Source organism: Paroedura picta, chromosome 3 (assembly GCF_049243985.1).
Source record: "Paroedura picta isolate Pp20150507F chromosome 3, Ppicta_v3.0, whole genome shotgun sequence".
Classification (NCBI taxonomy): domain Eukaryota; kingdom Metazoa; phylum Chordata; class Lepidosauria; order Squamata; family Gekkonidae; genus Paroedura; species Paroedura picta.
The window spans coordinates 12,074,063-12,094,404 of record NC_135371.1 but is presented as its reverse complement, the minus strand read 5'-3'; the positions used below and the strand labels follow the sequence as shown (position 1 = coordinate 12,094,404).

Genomic DNA, 20,342 nt, shown 5'->3' with positions numbered 1-20,342 from the left:
AAGTAAGCAAAAACACACATGTCTCAATGGGCTCTGTTGTCTGGGGCTGGTTGGCAACTTAATGTTTGACATTAACATGGGAAGTCAGTTGGTGTCTTCTTGGGTGATTCTTCTGCTGCTGTCCCCCTTTCTCGTCTTTTCTTCAGCTTCCTCTTTGCTCCACAAGAGAAGGCAGAAGTTTATTTATTTCAGATGTCAAGTAAAAATACAGGAACCAAAGAACACAGTGTTCTCTTTTAAGATGATCTTTATTTAAAATCCCTCTGATCACTCTTTGGATCAGACCAGTGGCCCATCTGGTCCAGTATCCTGTTTCACACAGTGGCCAAGCAGTTCCTCTGGACAGCCAACAACAGGGAATGGAGGCCAAGGGCTTACCCTGATATAGGTTCCCTCAGTCAACATGGCTAGAAGCTACTGATAGACATCTTCCATGAATGTTATCTAATTCCTTTTTAAAGCTGTTTATTATTGTGGCCATCACTATGTCCTCTGGCAGCAAATTCCACATTTTAATCACTCTATGTAAAGCAGTATTTTTGTTTGTCCAACCTGAACCCACTGCCCATCAGCTTCAGTTTCTTCTGTTTCTGTTTCTTCAGTTTCTTCTGATGGCATGATGTAGACACTTCTGAGCTTAAACTCAACATTTTTCTCAAACTTTGTTCTGTTCATTCCGCTCCTTCTAAGATTTAGGCTGGGCAAAAAACACACATTGATTTTTAATTATTTTCTCAAGGCTGGAACAGTGAAAGTATTGCTGTAACAGTAAGAAGCAAATTTTCTACTGCTCTCATCCCTGACACTGATGTTGTGCAATACCAGATCAATTAATAATAAGACTACAACTCTGCAGACGTGTTTTGCAGAGCATGAAGTCAACCTGGCATGCATGACCACGACCTGGGTGAGGGAGGACAAAACTGTTGCCCTGAAAGAACTCCCCCCCCTCCCGTGGTCACACCCCTGTTCCACAAGGCCAACTCCACGAGAAGGGTCAAAACAGTTACAAAACCAAGGAGGCAGATAACCCAACCTCCTTGTTTGGTAGTACTGCCACTACCTCTGAACGGGCCCCTAGGCGCCCAAGACCCAGAGGCAGTCTTGAAGCCTATCAGGGAGCCTGACTCTGTCCAGAGAAAAGTTCCACAAATCAAAAGGCTTAGTTGGTAGTATAGCATGAGTTAGGCAGCCTGGGCTTTGACTTAGCTTGTACACAAGGTTTTAAAAATTAATTGATATTTATTAAGGTGCACAGATAAAATTATATACTAGCAGTAAGAAAATAAAAACGTTGTACAATATTTCTAGCTAACACAAGATACTCATGAGAATGGCAAGATGGTAAGAAAAGGATATGAGTGGGTACCTGGCCATGATGCTTCATGCAACAGTCACCTCTGGACTGTATTATTATAACTCGCTCTACGCAGGCCTGCTCTTGGCTCTAATCTGGTTCAGAATTCTGCTGCATGGGTCCTCACTAAGATGGCATGGAGGGTCCACATAAGACTAATAGTGCAGAGCTACATTGGCTCTCTGTTGAGTTCTGGGCTTGGTTCAAGATTTTAGTGCTAAAAATTAAGGCCATAAATGGTCTGGGGCCTGTACATCTAAGGGATCACCAGTCTGAAAAGTCCCCTGGAGGAGGGGTAGTCAACCTGTGGTCCTCTAGATGTCAATGGACAACAATTCCCATGGGAATTGTAGTCCATGGACATCTGGAGGACCACAGGTTGACTACCCCTGCCCTGGAGGACATTTTGGTCAGTGATGGCTAACCAACTGGTAGTCCTTGAGCCCAAAAGTACAATTAGCCCTGGCCCCTGTCTGATGGAATGAGCTCCCAGAGGACATTTTGGCTCAGAGTGAATACAGTTCCACAGGGCCTGCAAGACGGAGCTTTTCCACCAGGCATATGGCTGAGGCCAGTACATACAGAAGATCAAGGAAGATCTCATGAGCCTCCCCCTGATGGCTTGGGTTTCTCCTCCTATGCCTTCCCTCTACAGGGGGAGTGTCCATACATGAAGGCAATATTGTTGGTATTGCCGTTGAAGGGTATTGCACTGCTAGTTTTAATTGATTTTAAATGTATTATGCTATTCATTGTTGATAGTTTTATTGTTTATAATAATGATGTGAGGTGCCCTGAGATGACTGGTTTGAGAGGGGAAGATATAAGTATAAATTAATTAATTAACTTAAGAGGCCATGACACTTTGATTGCATAGTTTATAACTGCTGATTTACTGCCTGCATTATACTGTGTTTTTTCTACGGTATTCTCTATTTTTACAGGTACTGTGGACTATTTGCTGCTTGTGTGCAGTGCTTTTTTATATTCATAACTTTTGCTGCCTTGCGGATGCAGTTTGGGTAGCAAGGTGACACAAAAATTTTTTAAATAGATAAAAAATAATATATAAGGAACTATACCTATGTAGTCTGGAGATCAGTTTTAATTCTGGGGGGAGAGGTCTCTAGGCCCCCCATGGAGGTTGGCAACCCTAACCAAGAGCAATCCAAAGCAGTTTTATTCAGGAGTATGCGACATGTTGCAAAGGAAGCAACCACCACCTGGGAAGTGGCACAGGGAAAATAAAAGGCCTGGTCACAGCTGGTGGGAAGATGCCTCCTGGCACCATGGACATTTCCAAAACCATTCTTTAGGCATGCCCTGGATGACCCTCACCTAAGGGGGAGCAGGAGCAGGACTGAAGACTCAGGGCTGGCATTAAGGGACGTTCCCCAGCAAGAAAAGAGCTCTGCGCTCCACCGCTACCAACCAGTTAAGGATCCCTGGCCCTAAAGAAGTCTCACCTGTCCTGGCCCCCACCTGGTGTAACAAGCTCCCAGAAGAGATCAGGGCCCTGACGGAGCTTAAACAGTTCTGCAGGGCCTGCAAAAAGGAGCTCTTCCACCAGGCATTTGGTTGAGACCAGGCACAACCAACTGCGAATGAAGGGCCCCTGCCCCCCCCTGCCCTTCCCTCAGAATTCCACCAATATGCTCTGGAGCTGTTTGCACTGTTGCACTGTTGTATTGTTTATATTTAATGGCAGAAAGTGAAGAGGAACTAAAGAGCCTGTTGATGCAGGTGAAGGAGGAGAGTGCAAAAGTTGGCTTGAAACTCAAGAAAATGAAGATCATGGCATCCAGCCCTCTCAATTCATGGCAAATAGATGGGGAAGAAATGGAGATAGTGGCAGATTTTATTTTCCTGGGCTCCAAGATCACTGCAGATGGGGACTGCAGCAAAGAAATTAAAAGACGCTTGCTCCTGGGGAGGAAAGCTATGGCAAATCTAGACAGCATCCTAAAAAGCAGAGACATCACCCTGCCAACAAAAGTGTGTTTAGTCAAGGCTATGGTATTCCCAGTTGCAATGTATGGCTGCGAAAGTTGGACCATAAGGAAGGCCGAGCGTCAAAGAACTGAGGCTTTTGAACTCTGGTGCTGGAGAAGACTCTCGCGAGTCCCTTGGACTGCAAGGCGAACAAACCGGTCAGTCCTAGAGGAGATCAGTCCTGACTGCTCCTTAGAAGGCCAGATCCTGAAGATGAAATTCAAATACTTTGGCCACCTCATGAGAAGGAAGGACTCCCTGGAGAAGAGCCTAATGCTGGGAGCGATCGAGGGCAAAAGAAGAAGGGGACGACAGAGAATGAGGTGGCTGGATGGAGTTACTGAAGCAGTGGGTGTGAACTTAAATGGACTCCGGGGAATGGTAGAGGACAGGAAGGCCTGGAGGATCATTGTCCATGGGGTCACGATGGGTCGGACACGACTTCGCACCTAACAACAACAACAACACCTAACAACACCTAACAACACCTAACAACAACAATTGTTTATATTTTTTATACTGTTATATTGTTATATGGTTACAACTATTAGTTATTATTATTCTAAGGTTATTCACATGTTTATAGACGGTTTTATGTATTGTTCTTTGTTCTTATGTAAACCGCCCTGAGTCTTCGGGGAAGGCGTTATATAAATATAATAAATAAAATAACTAAATAATAAATAGAGATCCTCTATGTACCACCCAAAGAGCCTCTTGTGGCGCAGAGTGGTAAGGCAGCCGTCTGAAAGCTTTGCCCATGAGGCTGGGAGTTCAATCCCAGCAGCCGGCTCAAGGTTGACTCAGCCTTCCATCCTTCCGAGGTCGGTAAAATGAGTACCCAGCTTGCTGGGGGGGTAAACGGTAATGACTAGGGAAGGCACTGGCAAACCACCCCGTATTGAGTCTGCCATGAAAACGCTGGAGGGCGTCACCCCAAGGGTCAGACATGACTCGGTGCTTGCACAGGGGATACCTTTACCTTTACCTTTATGTACCACCCAGCCCATTGTTGTCTGTAGTACTCCATCCTGGGACTCCACGGTACCCGAAATCTGTAGGACAGCTGTTCCAGGGGTTCTCTGGAAGGGGTCAGGGCAGAAGATGATTAATTAATTAATTATTCGATTTTAAGCCCACCACTCCCGAAAGGCTCGTGGTGGGTTACAACATATAAAAACCCCAGTAAAATTCCCCTAAAAACGATATAAATTACACAATACCCATACAAAGATCCAAGATACATTGCGGCAAATTTAAAACAACTAAAAGACACCCCCCCCAACCAAGACCTCTGGGGGAGGATATGCTCATTGACTAAGAACATCAGGGCCAAAGGACCTGCAGGTAGGGAATTAAGAGCAGTCCTTGAGACCAGTGCTACACAGCCTATGCCTGTGTCCATAGCCATCTCACCTCCAACCCCCCACTTCCACAGACTTCAATTATGACAATTGGGAGCTCATGGCACAGAGCTCAGGCAAACTCTCTGCCACCACCTGTTCTCATGGACCATGAGGACACACACACACATACTTCTGAGCTAGGACAAGGGAATCATTCCACCATTTCAGGGTGGATGTTTCTGTCTGTGACGTGCGGCATCAAGAAGTGGAGCTGCCCCTAGCATCGGTGAGGGTCACACTGGCATGCTTCATCACCAGCCCATGCAGAAGCACCTTATCCACCTCAGTCTACTTAGGCCTGTGATGGCTATCACCGCCACCAGATGTTAGCACATCTATTCTACCTGTATACAGCGGAATATGGAGGCAGAGCCAATTACCGTGGGACCCTCTGGATCTCCAAAACCACCCCCGCCCTCCATATAGGATGGTGCTGTGGGTCCACAGAGTACAGCCCCTGGGATGAGGGGTAGAAGACTGTTAGCCAGTCCTTACACTGTGGCCGAGCTTGGTGTGGCTCTAGGGGCTACAGCACAGGAAGTTCTCCCTGTGCTGTTTAACTGTCCCTACAGCCTCTGGCTAGCTTGTCCCACCAGGGATCATCTTTTATCCATCTCTTCCTGGCACTGTATTTTTGGGTGGCATAGTGATGGTAGAAGAGGCTCCATGCCTGGTAGTATTGGGAGCATGTCGGCATCTTGTAGCCCTCCAACAGGTTTGGACAGGTGCCTGGGCAGGTTTGTGCTGGACAGGGCAGCCATGCAAGCTGCATGTGAGGAGTTCAGCCCAGTGCTTCAGGACCAGGTGCTCACCATTAGGCCCCACCTGTCCTGCCGAAGGTGTTGCCATCCTTCTGGTTCTTAGCCATGGGGTCATTGCCGAGGTCCTGGAGCTGTCCCAGCCGTCTGCAACTCTAAATGAGCTGAACAAATATTTATAGATGCAGCTTTTTAATAAGCCTTTAGAGAATGATTGCAATACTGAATAATAAAAGGCATTTCTCTCTCTCTTTCTCAGATGACAACGAAAAGTGGAGCAGATATGTAAAACCGAACATGATAATCACTACACTTTCTATATTATCACTTGTTCTCATGATTGGGAGTACTGCAGTTGGTGAGTGCTTAGCTGTTTGTTGTGTTTGTTTCATCTGCAGGCCTAAATGCCTTCACATAAGACTAGCACCACATCCCCGCCAAGGAGGAACTATGTATTACTTTAGCAAATGCAAAGTTCTGAACACTGTGTTGGCCAAATAAGAGAAATATACGTGGGGAGGGCAGCTGTTGCAAGAGAAAACCAGTGGGCTGGTAGTGTGCACGCCATAAGTGTCTTCCTGTGCCCTCAGCATCTGTTCCCACAAAGCCTCTCTCTCCTAATTATGCTTCTTTCCACCTTCTAAATCAGGGGTGGAGAAAACTACCAAGTAGAAGGGCTGTGTGTATTTGTGTGTGAAAACAGCCGGTAGAATAAAAGTTGTTAACAGAATATTGCACTTTACAAATGTGAGAAAATTAGTTTGTTCAAAGTCTTGATTGCTGTGTGACAACTAACTGTTGTAGCACTTGATCCTGTGTTGAAGTAGCAGTGGTGAGCTAGTATAACAGAGGGATTCTGGAGTTCCTTGAGAACTCCCCACGGGTTCCCCAGCCTTTCTCATAAATTTGGGTAATTGCTGATGTCACTGACACCTCCTCCCCCTGTTGTTCTACAGGCCCTACACAGAGCAGACACAAATCATCCACTTTCATTTTATCCTATTGGCCTTTCCCAACACTGATCACATCCAATGGGAGTGTATGGGTGAGAGAACTTCCGGTGACATGTTACTACTGGGGACTGTGGCAGGCAGCCATCGCCAGCTAACATAACTTCTGGGGGTCCTCGAAGCCTGAAAATAATTTCAGGGCTTCCTCTATCGTAAAAAGTTTGAAAAATGCTGGTCCACTCAGCCATAAATTTAGTAGATGGCCTCAGGCCAATCGCTCTGGGGATAACTGCGGTGCTGCCATAAGGATTTAAACAAGATGGTAGGAATGAAGCTGACTGACCATTGGAAATGCTATACTGACAGGGCCAGCTTAGTATATTTTACTGCCCGTCCTTCCTGATCCACTCTGTGGGTTCCAAGGCCGGCTGCCAAGGTGAAATGCAACCTCTCTTGAACCCAGGGGACAACAACATGTGTGTGGGAAGTGAAAGCTGGTGCAGGCCTCTCTGTCTGCCCCTCCTCCCATGCCAGCCTCTGCCAGTTCGTTACCCAATGTGGCTGCCTGCCTCATTTAGACAGTGAACTGGCTCCTATGCAGAGCCGTTGCTTATATTTATTGTAAATTTTATCTGCTAACTACTATTTCTTAAATTAAGTGACATCTGTATTTGTGTTGTTTTAGTAATCTTATATGTCCAGACCCAACGCCTTTTAGTTCCATGTCCTAAGAGATGGGTTAAGTACGAAGAGAAATGCTACTATTTCTCTGAGATCGATGGGTCCTGGGACTCCAGCCAAAGGAACTGCTCTTCATATGGTGCCTCCCTAGTCTCGATAGACACTCAACAGGAAATGGTAAGATTATGTTTTGATTATTTGTTATATAGTGTTATTTGCTCCTGGAGAAGTCTTGGGTGCCCTCCTGGTGTTTCAGGAGAGGGAGAATAGAGGCAGGAGAGCTGAACACAAGTGGCTTGCTGTTGCCTGCCTCTGAGAAGTGAGGACCCCTCCCCCTAATGGGGCATGCTGTATTCATCCAAGTAACACTTTTCCTGTGAGGAAGTGCACTGCAACTGCCCCATCCACCACCACTGTTGCATAGGGCCCCAATCCTGCCAGAAAATAGGTGCCATGGTTGCTTGGCCAGCTGATCATGAGACTGGTGGGAGAGCTTCCAGGCATCATCTATTGGAAGAGAAGGACCTTGTGACAAGACCAACCTTATCTCTTTTTTCGAGAAAATGACTACCTTGCTGGATAAGGGAATGCCATGGACGTAGTTTATCTGGATTTCAGTAAAGCGTTTGATTAGGTTCCACATGATGTTCACAAGTTGGTAAAATGCGGTATGGATTCTAATTCTGTCCAGTGGATTGATAACTTGTTGACAGGTCATACCCAGAAGTTACTTATTAATGGTTCAGCATCTTCTTGGAAAAGAGTGACAAGTGGAGTACCCCAAGGATCTGTCCTAGGGCCTGTGTTGTTCAACATATTTATAAATGATTTGGATGAGGGATTAGAGGGGATGCTTATTAAATTTGCAGATGATACTAAACTGGGAGGGGTGGCAAACAGAATACAGGATGATCTTGATAGGCTTGAGAAGTGGGCTAAACAGAATAAAATGAAGTTCAATAGGGACAAATGTAAAGTTCTGCATTTAGGTAGGAAAAACCAAATACACTAATATAGGATGGGGGAGACTTGTCTTGGCAGTAGCATGTGTGAAAAGGATCTAGGAGTCTTAGTAGACCATACATTGAACATGAATCAGCAGTGTGACTCGGTGGCTAAGAAGGCAAATGGGATTTGGGGCTGTATCAAATGGAGTATTGTGTCCAGATCACAGGAGGTGATGGTACCGCTTTACTCTGCTCTGGTTCGGCCTCACTTGGAGCCCTGTGTTCAGTTTTGGACACCCCAGTTGAAGAGGGATGTAGACAAACTGGAGCATGTCCAGAGGAGGGCAACAAAGATGGTGAGGGGTTTGGAGATATATGAAGAAAGGTTGGGAAAGCTTGGTCTGTTTAGCCTGGAGAGGAAACGACTGAGAGGGGATCTGATAACCATCTTCAAGTATTTAAAAGGCTGCCATATAGAATATGGAGCAGAGTTGTTCTCTCTTGTACCGGAGGGACAGACCAGAATGAATAGGATGAAATTAATTCAAAAGAAATTCCATCTAAATATCTGGAAGAAGTTCCTGACAGATCGGTTTCTCAGTGGAACAGGCTTCCTCAGGAGGTGGTGGGTTCTCCATCTTTAGACATTTTTAAACAGAGGCTGGAGAGCCATCTGACGGAGAGGCTGATTCTGTGAAGTTTCAAGGGGGTGGCAGGTTACAGTGGATGAGTGATAGGGATGTGAGTGTCCTGCATAGTGCAGGGGGTTGGACTAGATGACCCAGGAGGTCCCTTCCATCTCTATGATTCTATGATTCTATGTCTCTTAGTCTCAGCCTTCAGAGGGGGCTGTGAGAGAGTTTTAGGGATAGATAGGCTAGTGCCCTAGTATCCTCCCCATCTCTATTTTTATTGCTGTCTCCTTTAATGTGAAGGCTGATACTCTCAGAACTTCATTCCTTGATGTTTCATTTACAGCCCTCTCTCACACCTTCATCCAGAGTTCTTGATCTTTGGCACATTGGATGCTTCCTGCATCTCCATTCATCCTAGATAGATAGAATAGATTCTTTCCCGTACTATCTAGGAAGGTAGTTCTTTAATAAACTACTTATATTACTTTGAAAAAGACTAAAGAAGTCTCAGCTTGTTTTCTAACTTGCACATACACAGATTGCATGGTTAGCTTCTGCTCTGAATCTAGTGCACTCTGCTAACTTTAGGGAATATAGGCCGAATATTCCAACAGGGGGAAGGGATTCTGGCAAAGGAGTATGCTGACAGCCCAATGCAGAGCTGCCAGTGTCCCTGGCATCCTGGGCATTGCTCCTGGGCACCTTTTCCTCGGAGTATAGCCAAGTCACTCCCATATTACTGATTTCAGTTATCGAAGCCAGCATAGCTGTTGCAGTGCTTGGACTCATGCTGGGGGAAGAAGGGAGGCAGGTGTAGACTTCTGGGCCAGGTCATCTGGATTTCTGTCCTGCTTATCTGTCAGTATGTGATTGACCTTTTGACTTGAACCACCAGAGATGGGCTACCTGTAGTTTATTGTAGGGTGCATTTGGGGTATGAAATAAAGCCTTTTCTCCATGGAGCAATCCAGAAAGGCAGCTAAAACTGCAAATGATGAGAACTCTGAATACTGATTGAACTTCATTAAAAAATTAACTTACTTTATCCGCAGTAGCTCAGGGTGGGCAGGCAATCCAAAAATTTAAAATCTTCATTAACATTAGATTAGAATATATCTTGACTTTTAATACATCTTTCTTGTTGATTAAAGGATTTTTTGATGCGCTTCAAGGGCTCTGCATATTATTGGATTGGCCTTCAGAGGAAGGCAGTGGGAGAACCCTGGAAATGGACAAATGGTTCCATCTTCAATGGCTGGTAAGTGCTCTCTTTGATTCCATGTTCCAAAGTCCACGAAGCAACGATAGGCCTTTTCATTTTACTTACGACTAGAGCTGTGCCTGATAGTTCCACTTGTTAACTCTGCAGCGTGCTGTGTTTGCGGCAACGGACTCAGAGCGGCTAACAGAATTGAAGCTGTATACAGATTTTTCTAAAATTATATATAAGAAGTTACAAAGTACTTAAAAACTTCTAAAAAGGTGAAACAAACTGCTCCATTACAAAACTCCCCATGAATCTGAGATCAGGTATATCCAATTTAAGATTATAATTCCCAGGATTCAGATGGAGAGGGCGTGGTGCAGGCAGGAGGGCCCATTATTGATGTCACCGAGTGCTGGTGCTCGCCACAACTCTACACCTGGTGGAAGAGTACCATTTTTGACAGCTCCAAAAGGGCCTGGATCCCTGTTGGTAGCTCATTCCAACAGGGCTGAAATAGCCCTGGCTGTAGTCAAGGCCAGCTGCACTTCTTTGGGGTCAAGGACCAATAGCAGGTTAGCATTTGTTGAGCAAAGAGCTCTTTGGGGGACATACTTGGAAATGCGGGCCCTCAAAAATGCAGGCCCCAGACCATGTAAAGTCTCCAGTTCACTTCCTCTATCAACCTTTGGGAGAAGTTTGCATGCGAAAGACAAGAAGTTATCCATGAAATAGCTTACAAAAGCCTCACCATTTTATCCTTGAAGCTGGAGCCACTGTCACAATACATTTTAAAGCATGGCCAATTGACTTATTTGAGCACCCTTCCTTGAGCACAACTTATGGCCAATTGACTATTATTTGAGTGCCCTTTCATGAGCACGGTAAGAGATTGGATTACCCTAAATAATTGATCTGAGAGAGACCTGGCAAATGCAATAGTAGTTGTGTAGAAATCCATCTTTGTAGCTTTCACCACCATTTTATCGGCTTTCATAAGCATCCTATAAGATATTCTTGCTGCTTTGTCACAAGTCTTCCTACAAACAGAACAAGTGATCAGTTCTAACAAGGTCTTTAAAATTCTTAGTCCATTTGAAAGCAATTCTAGGACTGTTTATGCACTGGAGGTTTCATGCCAGGCTGCAGGCTGGAGTTTTAGTCATGGCAGGTTGCCCCACCTCTTCCTGCACCCACATGGGGGAGCATTTGGCCTGGTGCACCTCATCCGGCCCGGATTTGTGCTCCTGCACGGGAGCTGGGGCAGTGAAGTTCCCAGTGCATAATCGGTCTAGATGATGCCTCAGTCCCTGTCACATCACTCATCACATTCCAGGACTTGGAAACAATATTTTTAATGGTGTAAAACAGAAGAAAATACTCCAAGACCCAAGTAAGTTTCTTGTCTTCCTTAGGTGGTTTTTCTTTTAAAAGAGTCTCTAGGAATGGCCACAGACCTGTGAAAGGATATACAAATGATCTTATCAGGATAACCACGAGCCTTAAAATCTCCTGCCAGGAAATTGGCAGCCTCTAAGAAATCTGCCTCAAGAAGTCATTCCTCTTACATCTTAAATATTGGCCAAAAGGAAGATTTCTCTTAATATATTGAGGATGATATGAGTGATAAGAAAGTAAAGAATTACAGTCAGTAAGCTTTTTAATAGAGATATCTGTAAGGGAACCAAAGTGTCAAGGAAAGAAATACTGTGTTTGTTATAGGTCTCTTCAAATTTGATAGAATGATGCAAATAATTAGACCATTCAAAAAAATCCAAAATACAAGCTTTGTCATCAAATAATAGAAAAATGTTGTCAATATAGCACCCCATAAAAATAATATTTAAAAATAAGGATTGTTATCAGGATTCAAAAAATATATTATTTACAAAATGTACCATATATAAAATGGCTGTGGTGAGTGCTACTGAGCTTCCCATATCTATCAATCTGTAGAAAAAACTGGTCTTCAAATCTGAAAAAAATTGTAATGAAAAATAATGTCAAGAAGACCCATAAGAGCTGGGTGGGGAAGATGGCCGTTCAATGAGCCCTCTATTCAGTGAGCTGCTGAATCAAGTGGGGGTCTGATAATCAGCGATAATCAGAATCAAGCTGTTTATACAGAATGGGCCAATTAAAAATTTGTAGACGATAATGAAGCAAAAGTTTTGCAGGTAAGATACATGCTTGAGACATATAGACACAATGGCTCAAGAGATCGGCTGTAATAAGATATTTTGAATATTGGAAATAGTATGCTTTAATACATTTGCGAGAAACGGGAAGAATATAATTTTCAGTTTTATCCTTGAAGCTGGAGCCGCTGTCACAATACATTTTAAAGCACCATTTGACCTTTTGCGTTTTTTCCAGTATTGTTGATTTGGTGCACATAACTACAAAATTCTTACTGTTGCGTCCCTGCTGCAGGTTTAATGTTGCAGCTGATGGCCTTTGCGCTTACCTGGATGATGGTGTCATTTCAACATGGTGCACTACGCAGCGACATTGGATATGCCATAAATCTTGATGAAAGAGAAACAGTTTTCTCAGAAAAAAATATATTATTGCCTACAGACTAGTGATTGCCCAGGGCCTTTTCTTTGCCTCACTAATAATAATTAATGTTTACCTCCCTCCTCCCAGAATTATTTGACTCTCAACTAAAACTGGGCCAAAGTTTCTAATTTTATATTTTCAATATATAACGATCACTCTTTGGCCCAATTTATTATTTTAGGAGATTTTAATGCGCAAATTGGCACTAATAATAACGATATCTTTGCAAGGTTGGGTTTTCGGGAAGATGATGAGGACTTACTATCCTCCCTTTGGCCTTTGAGGAACTCAAAGGACAATGTCATTAATGAGGCAGGAATCAAATTAACTGAATTATGTATAGAGCACAATTTTCTGGTATTAAATGGTCAAAACAAGTTTCCCACATCTGCAGATTTCACATTCATGTCCCCTCAAGGACAGAGTGTGATTGATTACGGTTTATGCACTTTTAACTGCTTCCAAAATATTTCTTCTTTCTCTATAGAGTCGCGTACTGAGAGTGACCACCTTCCACTGACTCTAACCTGGGATTATACTGGGATAGATGTTTAGAGTCCCAGTGTATCTCTACCAGCAGCTCTCACTGAATCTTGTTTGAAACGGATTAGATGGTCCGCTAAGATGGAGAAAGAGATTACATCTCTTTTGGAATCTGAAAGAATGATAGAACTTCAGGAGATTTTAATTAACTCAAGCTCACCTATGACTGCTGTAGAGCTGTATTCTCAGATAGTTGACCTTTGCAGCCTTAAAGCACAACCAGTCTGCAACAAAGGCAGCAATTTCTTCTGGTTTGACCAAGAATTATATCTAAAAAAAAACAAAAACTGAGAGAGCTATTTAGACAGGCCCAATCGTCAGAGGATCAGACTATTATCCACTATTACTTTGAACAAAAAAAACAGTATAATTATCTTATCCGAGAGAAAAAAACGGCTCTATTCTCATAATAATTGGGCCCGCCTATTTGATATTGTTAAATCCAGAAATTCCAAAGCATTCTGGTCAGCTGTAAGGGGGCCCTTGAGTGGGAAGACTGGTAATTTAGAACTTATTATTGCCCCCCAAGTTTGGGTTGATCATTTTTCTGCTCTGTTTAATGTCCCAGCAGCTCCAGAAAATCTGCTGAATGACTCCATCCCAACTAATGTCCCTAGATGGTCCCCAGTATTGCCTGATGAAGTAGAGGAACTAATTCTGAGCCTTAAGATAGGCAAAGCCCCAGGCCAGGATGCCCTATCAGCTGAACTTCTAAAAAACAACCCTAAATGGTGGGCTCCACCTTTGGCTAACTTATTTACCTTAATTGATTTACATGGGATTGTCCCCAGTTCTTGGTTGAATTCAATCATTGTTCCCATGTTTAAAAATGGTGACCATAACGACCCTAATAATTTTAGACCTATTAGTTTATTATCAACTAGTAGTAGAGCCCGCTGAAACCAAAATTCAGCGGGCACTAGGGGCCCCCCCTTCCCCAGGGCTTGGGGGGCTTTTTCCTGGACCCCTTGAGCTTGGAAAAAGCCCCTGAAGCCCCGGGGAAGGCGCCTTCCCCAGGGCTTGGGAGGCTTTTTCCTCGCCCCCCGAGCTTGGAAAAAGCCCCCGAAACCCCGGGGAAGGCGCTCCGCGGCTCTGCGAGCCGCAGATCGCCTTCCCCAGGGCTTCGGGGGCTTTTTCCTGGCCCCCCCGACCTTTGAAAAAGCTCACCAGGCCCCGGGGAAGGCGCGATCGGGCGGCCTGACACTTCGTAGGTGGTAGGAGCAACTGCGAGCCGCACTGTGCGCGGCTCGCTGTTGCATGGGGCTGGGAATCGGGGGGACCAATCGGCAGGCGCTTTGCGCCTGCCAATTGGTTCCTCCGATTGTCTGTCCAGAGGAAGGGTCCAATCCGGACCCTTCCTCATCCCGGACACATCCCGCCTCAGAACGTCTTACAGTTTTATTTAGTCCGTGGCGCCGCCCGCGGCGCCACGGGCGGTGTTAAGATAATAGGTAAGTTTTATGCAAAACATCTTGAACGGCACCTAACTGATTGGGCTCGCTCTCAAAGAATTATAGGTCCTGAACAGAGGTTTCTTGCAGGGTAATTCTACTATAGATCATTGTTTAACTCTCTCATGCCTGGCCAAGAAATATATGTCCCAAAATGGTAAGAGGCTATACACAGCTTTTATAGACCTTAAAAGTGCCTTTGATAAGATAGGGATATGCTCTGGAATAAATTGCGATTAATGGGTATGGGAGCCAGACTTGTGTTTCTCATCCAAAAACGTTGTGTCCACCTCCTGTCAAGTCCGGTATTCTTCAAAGGGAGACTTAACCTCTAAGATCTCAACGACCATTGGAGTTAAGCAAGGCTGTATTCTGGCCGCCTTGTTGTTTAATTTATTCATTAATGATTTAGCGCAAAAACTGGAACCTATTAATGGTCATCCCCCAAAACTTGGTGTGCTGCCCTAGCTGGGCACACCCAGGGTTAGTACAAGGGCAAACACGGTTACCGAGTCAAGCAAGTTCAAAGCGTGTACCAGAGAGTAGTCAAAAGTCCAGTCTGGGTCTTATCAGGAATTGTTAGCTGACGAAGTCCAAAGGAGAACCGAAAGAATTGTCATTTATCTTTACCAAGGTCAAACCGGGAATCAGTCAAACAGAGCTTCGCCGAAGCATCAGGAAGCAGTCAAGGCACTCAAGCCAGGAAACCAGTCAGGGCAATGGGTGGACATGTGCACAAGGTTGCAGCCACACTGAGAAGCACGTCTGCTGTGCTTAAGAACAAGCTGAGCTGTCACACCAAGTGGCTGCACCTGGCACTCAGCCTTCCTCCGATGAATGAGCCCCACCTGAGCCCAACCTAGCCTGTTGCTGTAGTCTAAGCCCAGCACTTTGCCTGCGTGTTGCCAACGTTGTCCTCCTGCATTCCCTCCTGCGCTCTGGAGATGAGTCTGGGCTGTTCAGGGGTGTTGCTGCAGGCTGAGGTAATGCTGGTGCAGAGGGCATGATGCTTGTCCGGCTGGGACTTGGTTGTGGCTCCCTATTGGGACTTGCCTCTCTAAGCAGCATCCTGCTGCTTTGCTCCCGCTCCTCCACCTCTTCCTCCAAGGGAGCTGGCAGAATGAGCCCAGGCAGTGGTGCAGAGGCACCCTCTGGAGACGGGGCCATGACACTTGGTTCCCAGCATATTCCTTTGTTGTTGTATGCCGACGATACTACAATACTCTCATATACAAGGGTTGGTTTACAACGATACTTATCCACCTTTTACCAATATTGCCAAGATAATGTTAGTAATTAACTATGGTAAAACAAAAGTTTTGGTTTTCTCTAAGAGCTGGCACACAATGACTTGGTCTATTGGAGACACTTCAATAGGACAAGTCAAAACATTTAAGTATCTAGGTGTTACCTTCCAATATAACCAGAACTGACGCTCCCACTGCCAACGAGCTATCAATCTGGCCAAATCCTCAACTTCCTTGATAAAACAGTTCTTTTTCTCTGCGAAAGGTAATCCATTTATTCCTGCAACAATTAAAATTTTTAATGCCAAAGTGATGTCCCAGCTCCTGTTTGGATGCCCCTTATGGGTTCCTGCCTTTAATAAATCTATTGAGGGTGTTCAATCTGCTTTCTACAGGCAAATTGCAGGGGTTCCCAATTGTGTCTCCTACCATGCCATTCGCGCAGAATTTGGCCAAATTAGGGTAGAGACAAGGGCCTGGATAGCTACTTTTAAATTTTGGGTCAGACTCTATTTTAGAGTAGAAACTGGCAGCCTTTTAACGTGTCTGAAAAGTGACCCTCTTAAATTTCGATGGTTCCAGGCTATTGAACAAAAATTAGTCTCCATTGGCATTGATCTGAACTCCCTACTACCTCTGGAAGAAAAATGTATCTTCCGGATTATTAAACAGAGAATACTAGACCATGTGCAGCAGGAATTCATGCCTACCCAGCCTCAAGTCTGCTCACCAGCATTCTTTGGCATCACTATGCAGAGAAATATTATGCCTACATATTTGCATCTTCTTGATGTCCCACCCCTGAGAAGAGCTTTTCTCCTGGCATGAATGAATGCTTTCCCGTCAAAGGTCTTAGAGGGAAGATTCCACCATATCCCATACCATGCGAGACTCTGTCCGTGTGGTTCTGGCTGCCCTGACTCTGTCTCACACATTTTGTTAGATTGCCCCTTATATGAGCAGTCTCGGGATGACAGCTTTGTTGCTTTGCTGGGAAACAAGCCTTCTGTAAGTAAATCTATGACCTGGCAATTTCTGCTCTCTGACAAAGACCCAGAGGTAACCATTTTAGTTGCCAGAGTTTTAAGATTCTTTTATAATATGCTGCCTACCTTGTATTTTGTCTTTTATAGTTTATTTAATCATTTTAAGATCTGTTTGATTATGTAACCCCATGGTCTATTTTATTATTTTGTTGAAATTTTAACCCCTATTTTTTATGTCTTATACATATTTTATGTCAATAAAAGGTTACTGACTGACTGACTGACTGTCTTTGCCTTTTTGTCATGAACCCCGGTTCCTGACACACGTTTCCCCTGTGTCCTCTTGGTTCCTCACAGTCTATTGGCAATAAATCCATAAATCAACTCTTGGCTCCTTCCCTCCCTTTGCATTCCAAAGCATCCAGCTGCCAGAACCCCTTATCGCTCCTTGACCGTGCTAAGAGCTGTGAAGCCTCAGCATTTGTAATTCCTTAGATCAAAGTTGAGACATATAGTAAGGGCCAGATGGCTCTCTTGAGAACTATTGTATTTTCCCACCTTGGAGAATCCCTCATCCCCCCTCCCCAGGTATAATAACCCCTGTGGGGGTCATTGATCCTTTGCATCTGCATCTGATGCTTTGCACCAGTTCATTGAACTTTTCCAGTTGATGCCTTGTTGTATTAGTCTCCAGAATAAAGCTCCCTTTAGGATTTCACTACAATAGTGGTCGCTTGTTCAAGTGACTTTATTTGGGGTGTCTTCTGCCTGGTTCCTAACACTTTTAAGTTTGATGGCCATACAATGGCCAAATAGAATGATCACGGGTTGTGCAAGGTGGGCCTGATTCGGACAGTTTCAGGTTTGGATGAACCCTATTCGGACCATTTTGATTTGGTAATTGATCGATTTGGATCACTTTGGGTTTGGCCAAAACACCCAAATCAGCAATACTAGTCAATAGCACCATTTACTTGCATTGGAAATCCCCACTTCCCTGCCTTTCCCGGGGCTGGGGGAGAGGCGGTGTAAGTTAAACCCCTCAAACTTCCAGGGAAGCTCAGGGAGAGTCTTCCCTGACCCCCCTCCAATTTTTAAGAAGATTGGACCAAGGGGTGTAATCCTAGGGGCTTCCAAAGAGGATGCCCCCACCCGCCTCATTTTATCCTATGGGACAGACTCTTTAGTCTGATGTTGGTTCCCCCATCATAGGTTATAATGGGGCGGGGATGGGGAGTGGAGGAGTGGCCAATTATGGCCATGCAATTGCAAATGCCTTTCCTTTTTGTATGCAGCTAAGCTACTGCCTTGCAAAAAGGGGGAAAAAAGGTAAGTTGGGGAGGATGGGGTTAGCCAATAGGTAGGCAGGGGGTTTCTCATCCAGCTCCCTTGCGTTCCTGGCTGCTGAGCTCACTGGTCCTGCTGTGCTCTGGTACAGACAGATTTCACTCTGACTCCCAGGTTGTTGGATATAAGAGATCAGAGTATCTAAATATTTCTCCATATTTTTTATCTTTTTCATTTAACAAAAAAAATGAAAGATAAGCTTCTGGATTTAGAGCTATGGAGTCCTTAAGGATTTTGAAATTTCTTTATGGATATTTTGCTAGAATTGTCTTGCTCGTTTGTAGGTAAACCACTTATGAAACATTGTCCCTCTCTCCCCACATTTCACACTTCCAACATTTATCTGATAAGCTTTTGTTTATTTTTGATAATTTATGTGGGGTCATGTACCAACAATAATGCAATTTATAATAGTTTTCCTTAATATAATATTCATACATTTCAGATCTTTACGCCACATTTTTTGCCAGGTTTCCAATGGAATGTTATAACCAAGTTTCCTTGCCCAAACAATCATAAAATCTTTGACTACCTCATCCTCAGTATACAATAATAAACATAATTCATACATCTTCTTGATTAAATGATTGTCATCTTTGCATAAATATAACTCTTTGTGAGTTTTCCAATTCAAATTCCCATACCTTCCTATTCCTTTCAAATCTATCCTTAATCTGTCTATATAACTGTCATGAACCCCGATTCATGCCATCTAGGTTTTGCTTTCCACACCCCTTCAGATCTCACCAGCCGACTCTGGCCAAGGCCATAAAGCAATAAACCTGTCGGCTGGTTCTCTGCCTCCCTTCCTTTCCCAGCGGGAGAGGCTCCATGCAAATGTATCAACCTCACTGTAAGTGTCCTTGCGGAGACAACCCAAAGTCTCAACAAAGTGCGACCTGCTTGATAAGATTCCGGGCCATCTGGCCACTTGGGAATCAACCTACCTCTGCTGCTTTCTTGGTCTCCCGCCGAAATACCTACGTGCCCCCTCCCTTATTTGGTGGGCCCTATAACTGCCTTGCTTGTTCTCTTGTACTTTGTTATTATCAAGATCTTTGCTTAGGAAGATCTTGGTTTGCTTTAGCGTTCTGTGGACTCTGTCTAATAAAGCTCTTTTGGAATCTACAACTGGCTGTTGGATTTTGGATGCGCCTTTATCTCGGACTCCGCAGGCTGGGCTCAGCCTGATTCCTGACAATAACCACCAATCCAAACACTTGTATTCTTGCACTAATTTCTCATAAGATTTAATTTTAAACTGCATTATCCCTTCAGGGCTGAATCTGCACTTACTTTGTTCATTCCATTGTCAATCTTGTTGATTCCAGATCTATTTGAACTCGGGTCTTCCTCTCCCCCCCTCCCCATTGAAACAGAAAAGGGTTCTGCATGTGCTTAGGGAAGCTCAGAAGGGGAGGGGGAAAGCAAGCACAGCCTCTTTCTGTGTTTCCTTGAGGGGGGGAAGGATTGGAGGAGTGAAGCACAGTTGAGCCTCTTTCTTTTCTTGAAAGGTGGGGGGGAGAGGATTGCAGACAGCAGAGAAGGGAGAACGAAAATCCAAGATGCAAATCTCTATGACAGAAGTTACAGCTTCTGCTTCCCCTTTAAAGCAAGCTTGTCACCTGGGCAGCCTTGGTCAATCAGGGCTTCTCTACCACGGAGTCAGCCCTGGCCAATCAGGGCTTCTCTACCATGGAGCTCATGCTTTCTCAAATACGATTATGAAAAAATTGAGGGTTATTTCCACTCCTAAATATTCCAGGATAAATATCAAAATCACAAGATGTCATAGTCCCATTGTATAAGGCACTGGTCAGACCACAACTGGAGTACTGTGTGCAGTTCTGGAGGCCTCACTTCAAGAATGATGTGGATAAAATTGAAAGGGTACCGGGGAGAGTGACGAGGATGATCTGGGGCCAAGGGACCAAGCCCTACGAAGATAGGTTGAGGGACTTGGGAATGTTCAGCCTGGAGAAAAGGAGGTTGAGAGGGCACATGATAGCCCTCTTTAAATATTTGAAAGGTTGTCATTTGGAGGAGGGCAGGATGCTGTTCCCATTAGCTGCAGAGGAAAGGACGCGCAGTAATGGGTTTAAACTACAAGTACAACGATATAGGCTAGATATCAGGAAAAAATTTTCACAGTCAGAGTAGTTCAGCAGTGGAATAGGCTGCCTAAGGAGGTGGTGAACTCCCCCTCACTGGCAGTCTTCAAGCAAAGGTTGGATGCACACTTTTCTTGGATGCTTTAGGATGCTTAGGGCTAATCC

At 44.5% G+C, this 20,342-nt stretch overlaps 1 protein-coding gene across 1 annotated transcript in view; it reads left to right on the top strand.

Moving 5' to 3' along the window:
* LOC143831530 (C-type lectin domain family 2 member D-like) overlaps window positions 1-16,996 on the top strand; it is a 29,648-nt gene extending 12,652 nt beyond the window's left edge. The window contains exons 4-7 of the mRNA XM_077324581.1: window positions 5,773-5,871; window positions 7,149-7,321; window positions 9,878-9,984; window positions 15,121-16,996. Coding sequence (XP_077180696.1) covers window positions 5,773-5,871; window positions 7,149-7,321; window positions 9,878-9,984; window positions 15,121-15,349 — 608 coding nt within the window. The 3' untranslated portion in view covers window positions 15,350-16,996. The remainder of the gene's footprint in view (window positions 1-5,772; window positions 5,872-7,148; window positions 7,322-9,877; window positions 9,985-15,120) is intronic.
* Window positions 16,997-20,342: the final 3,346 nt, after the last annotated feature.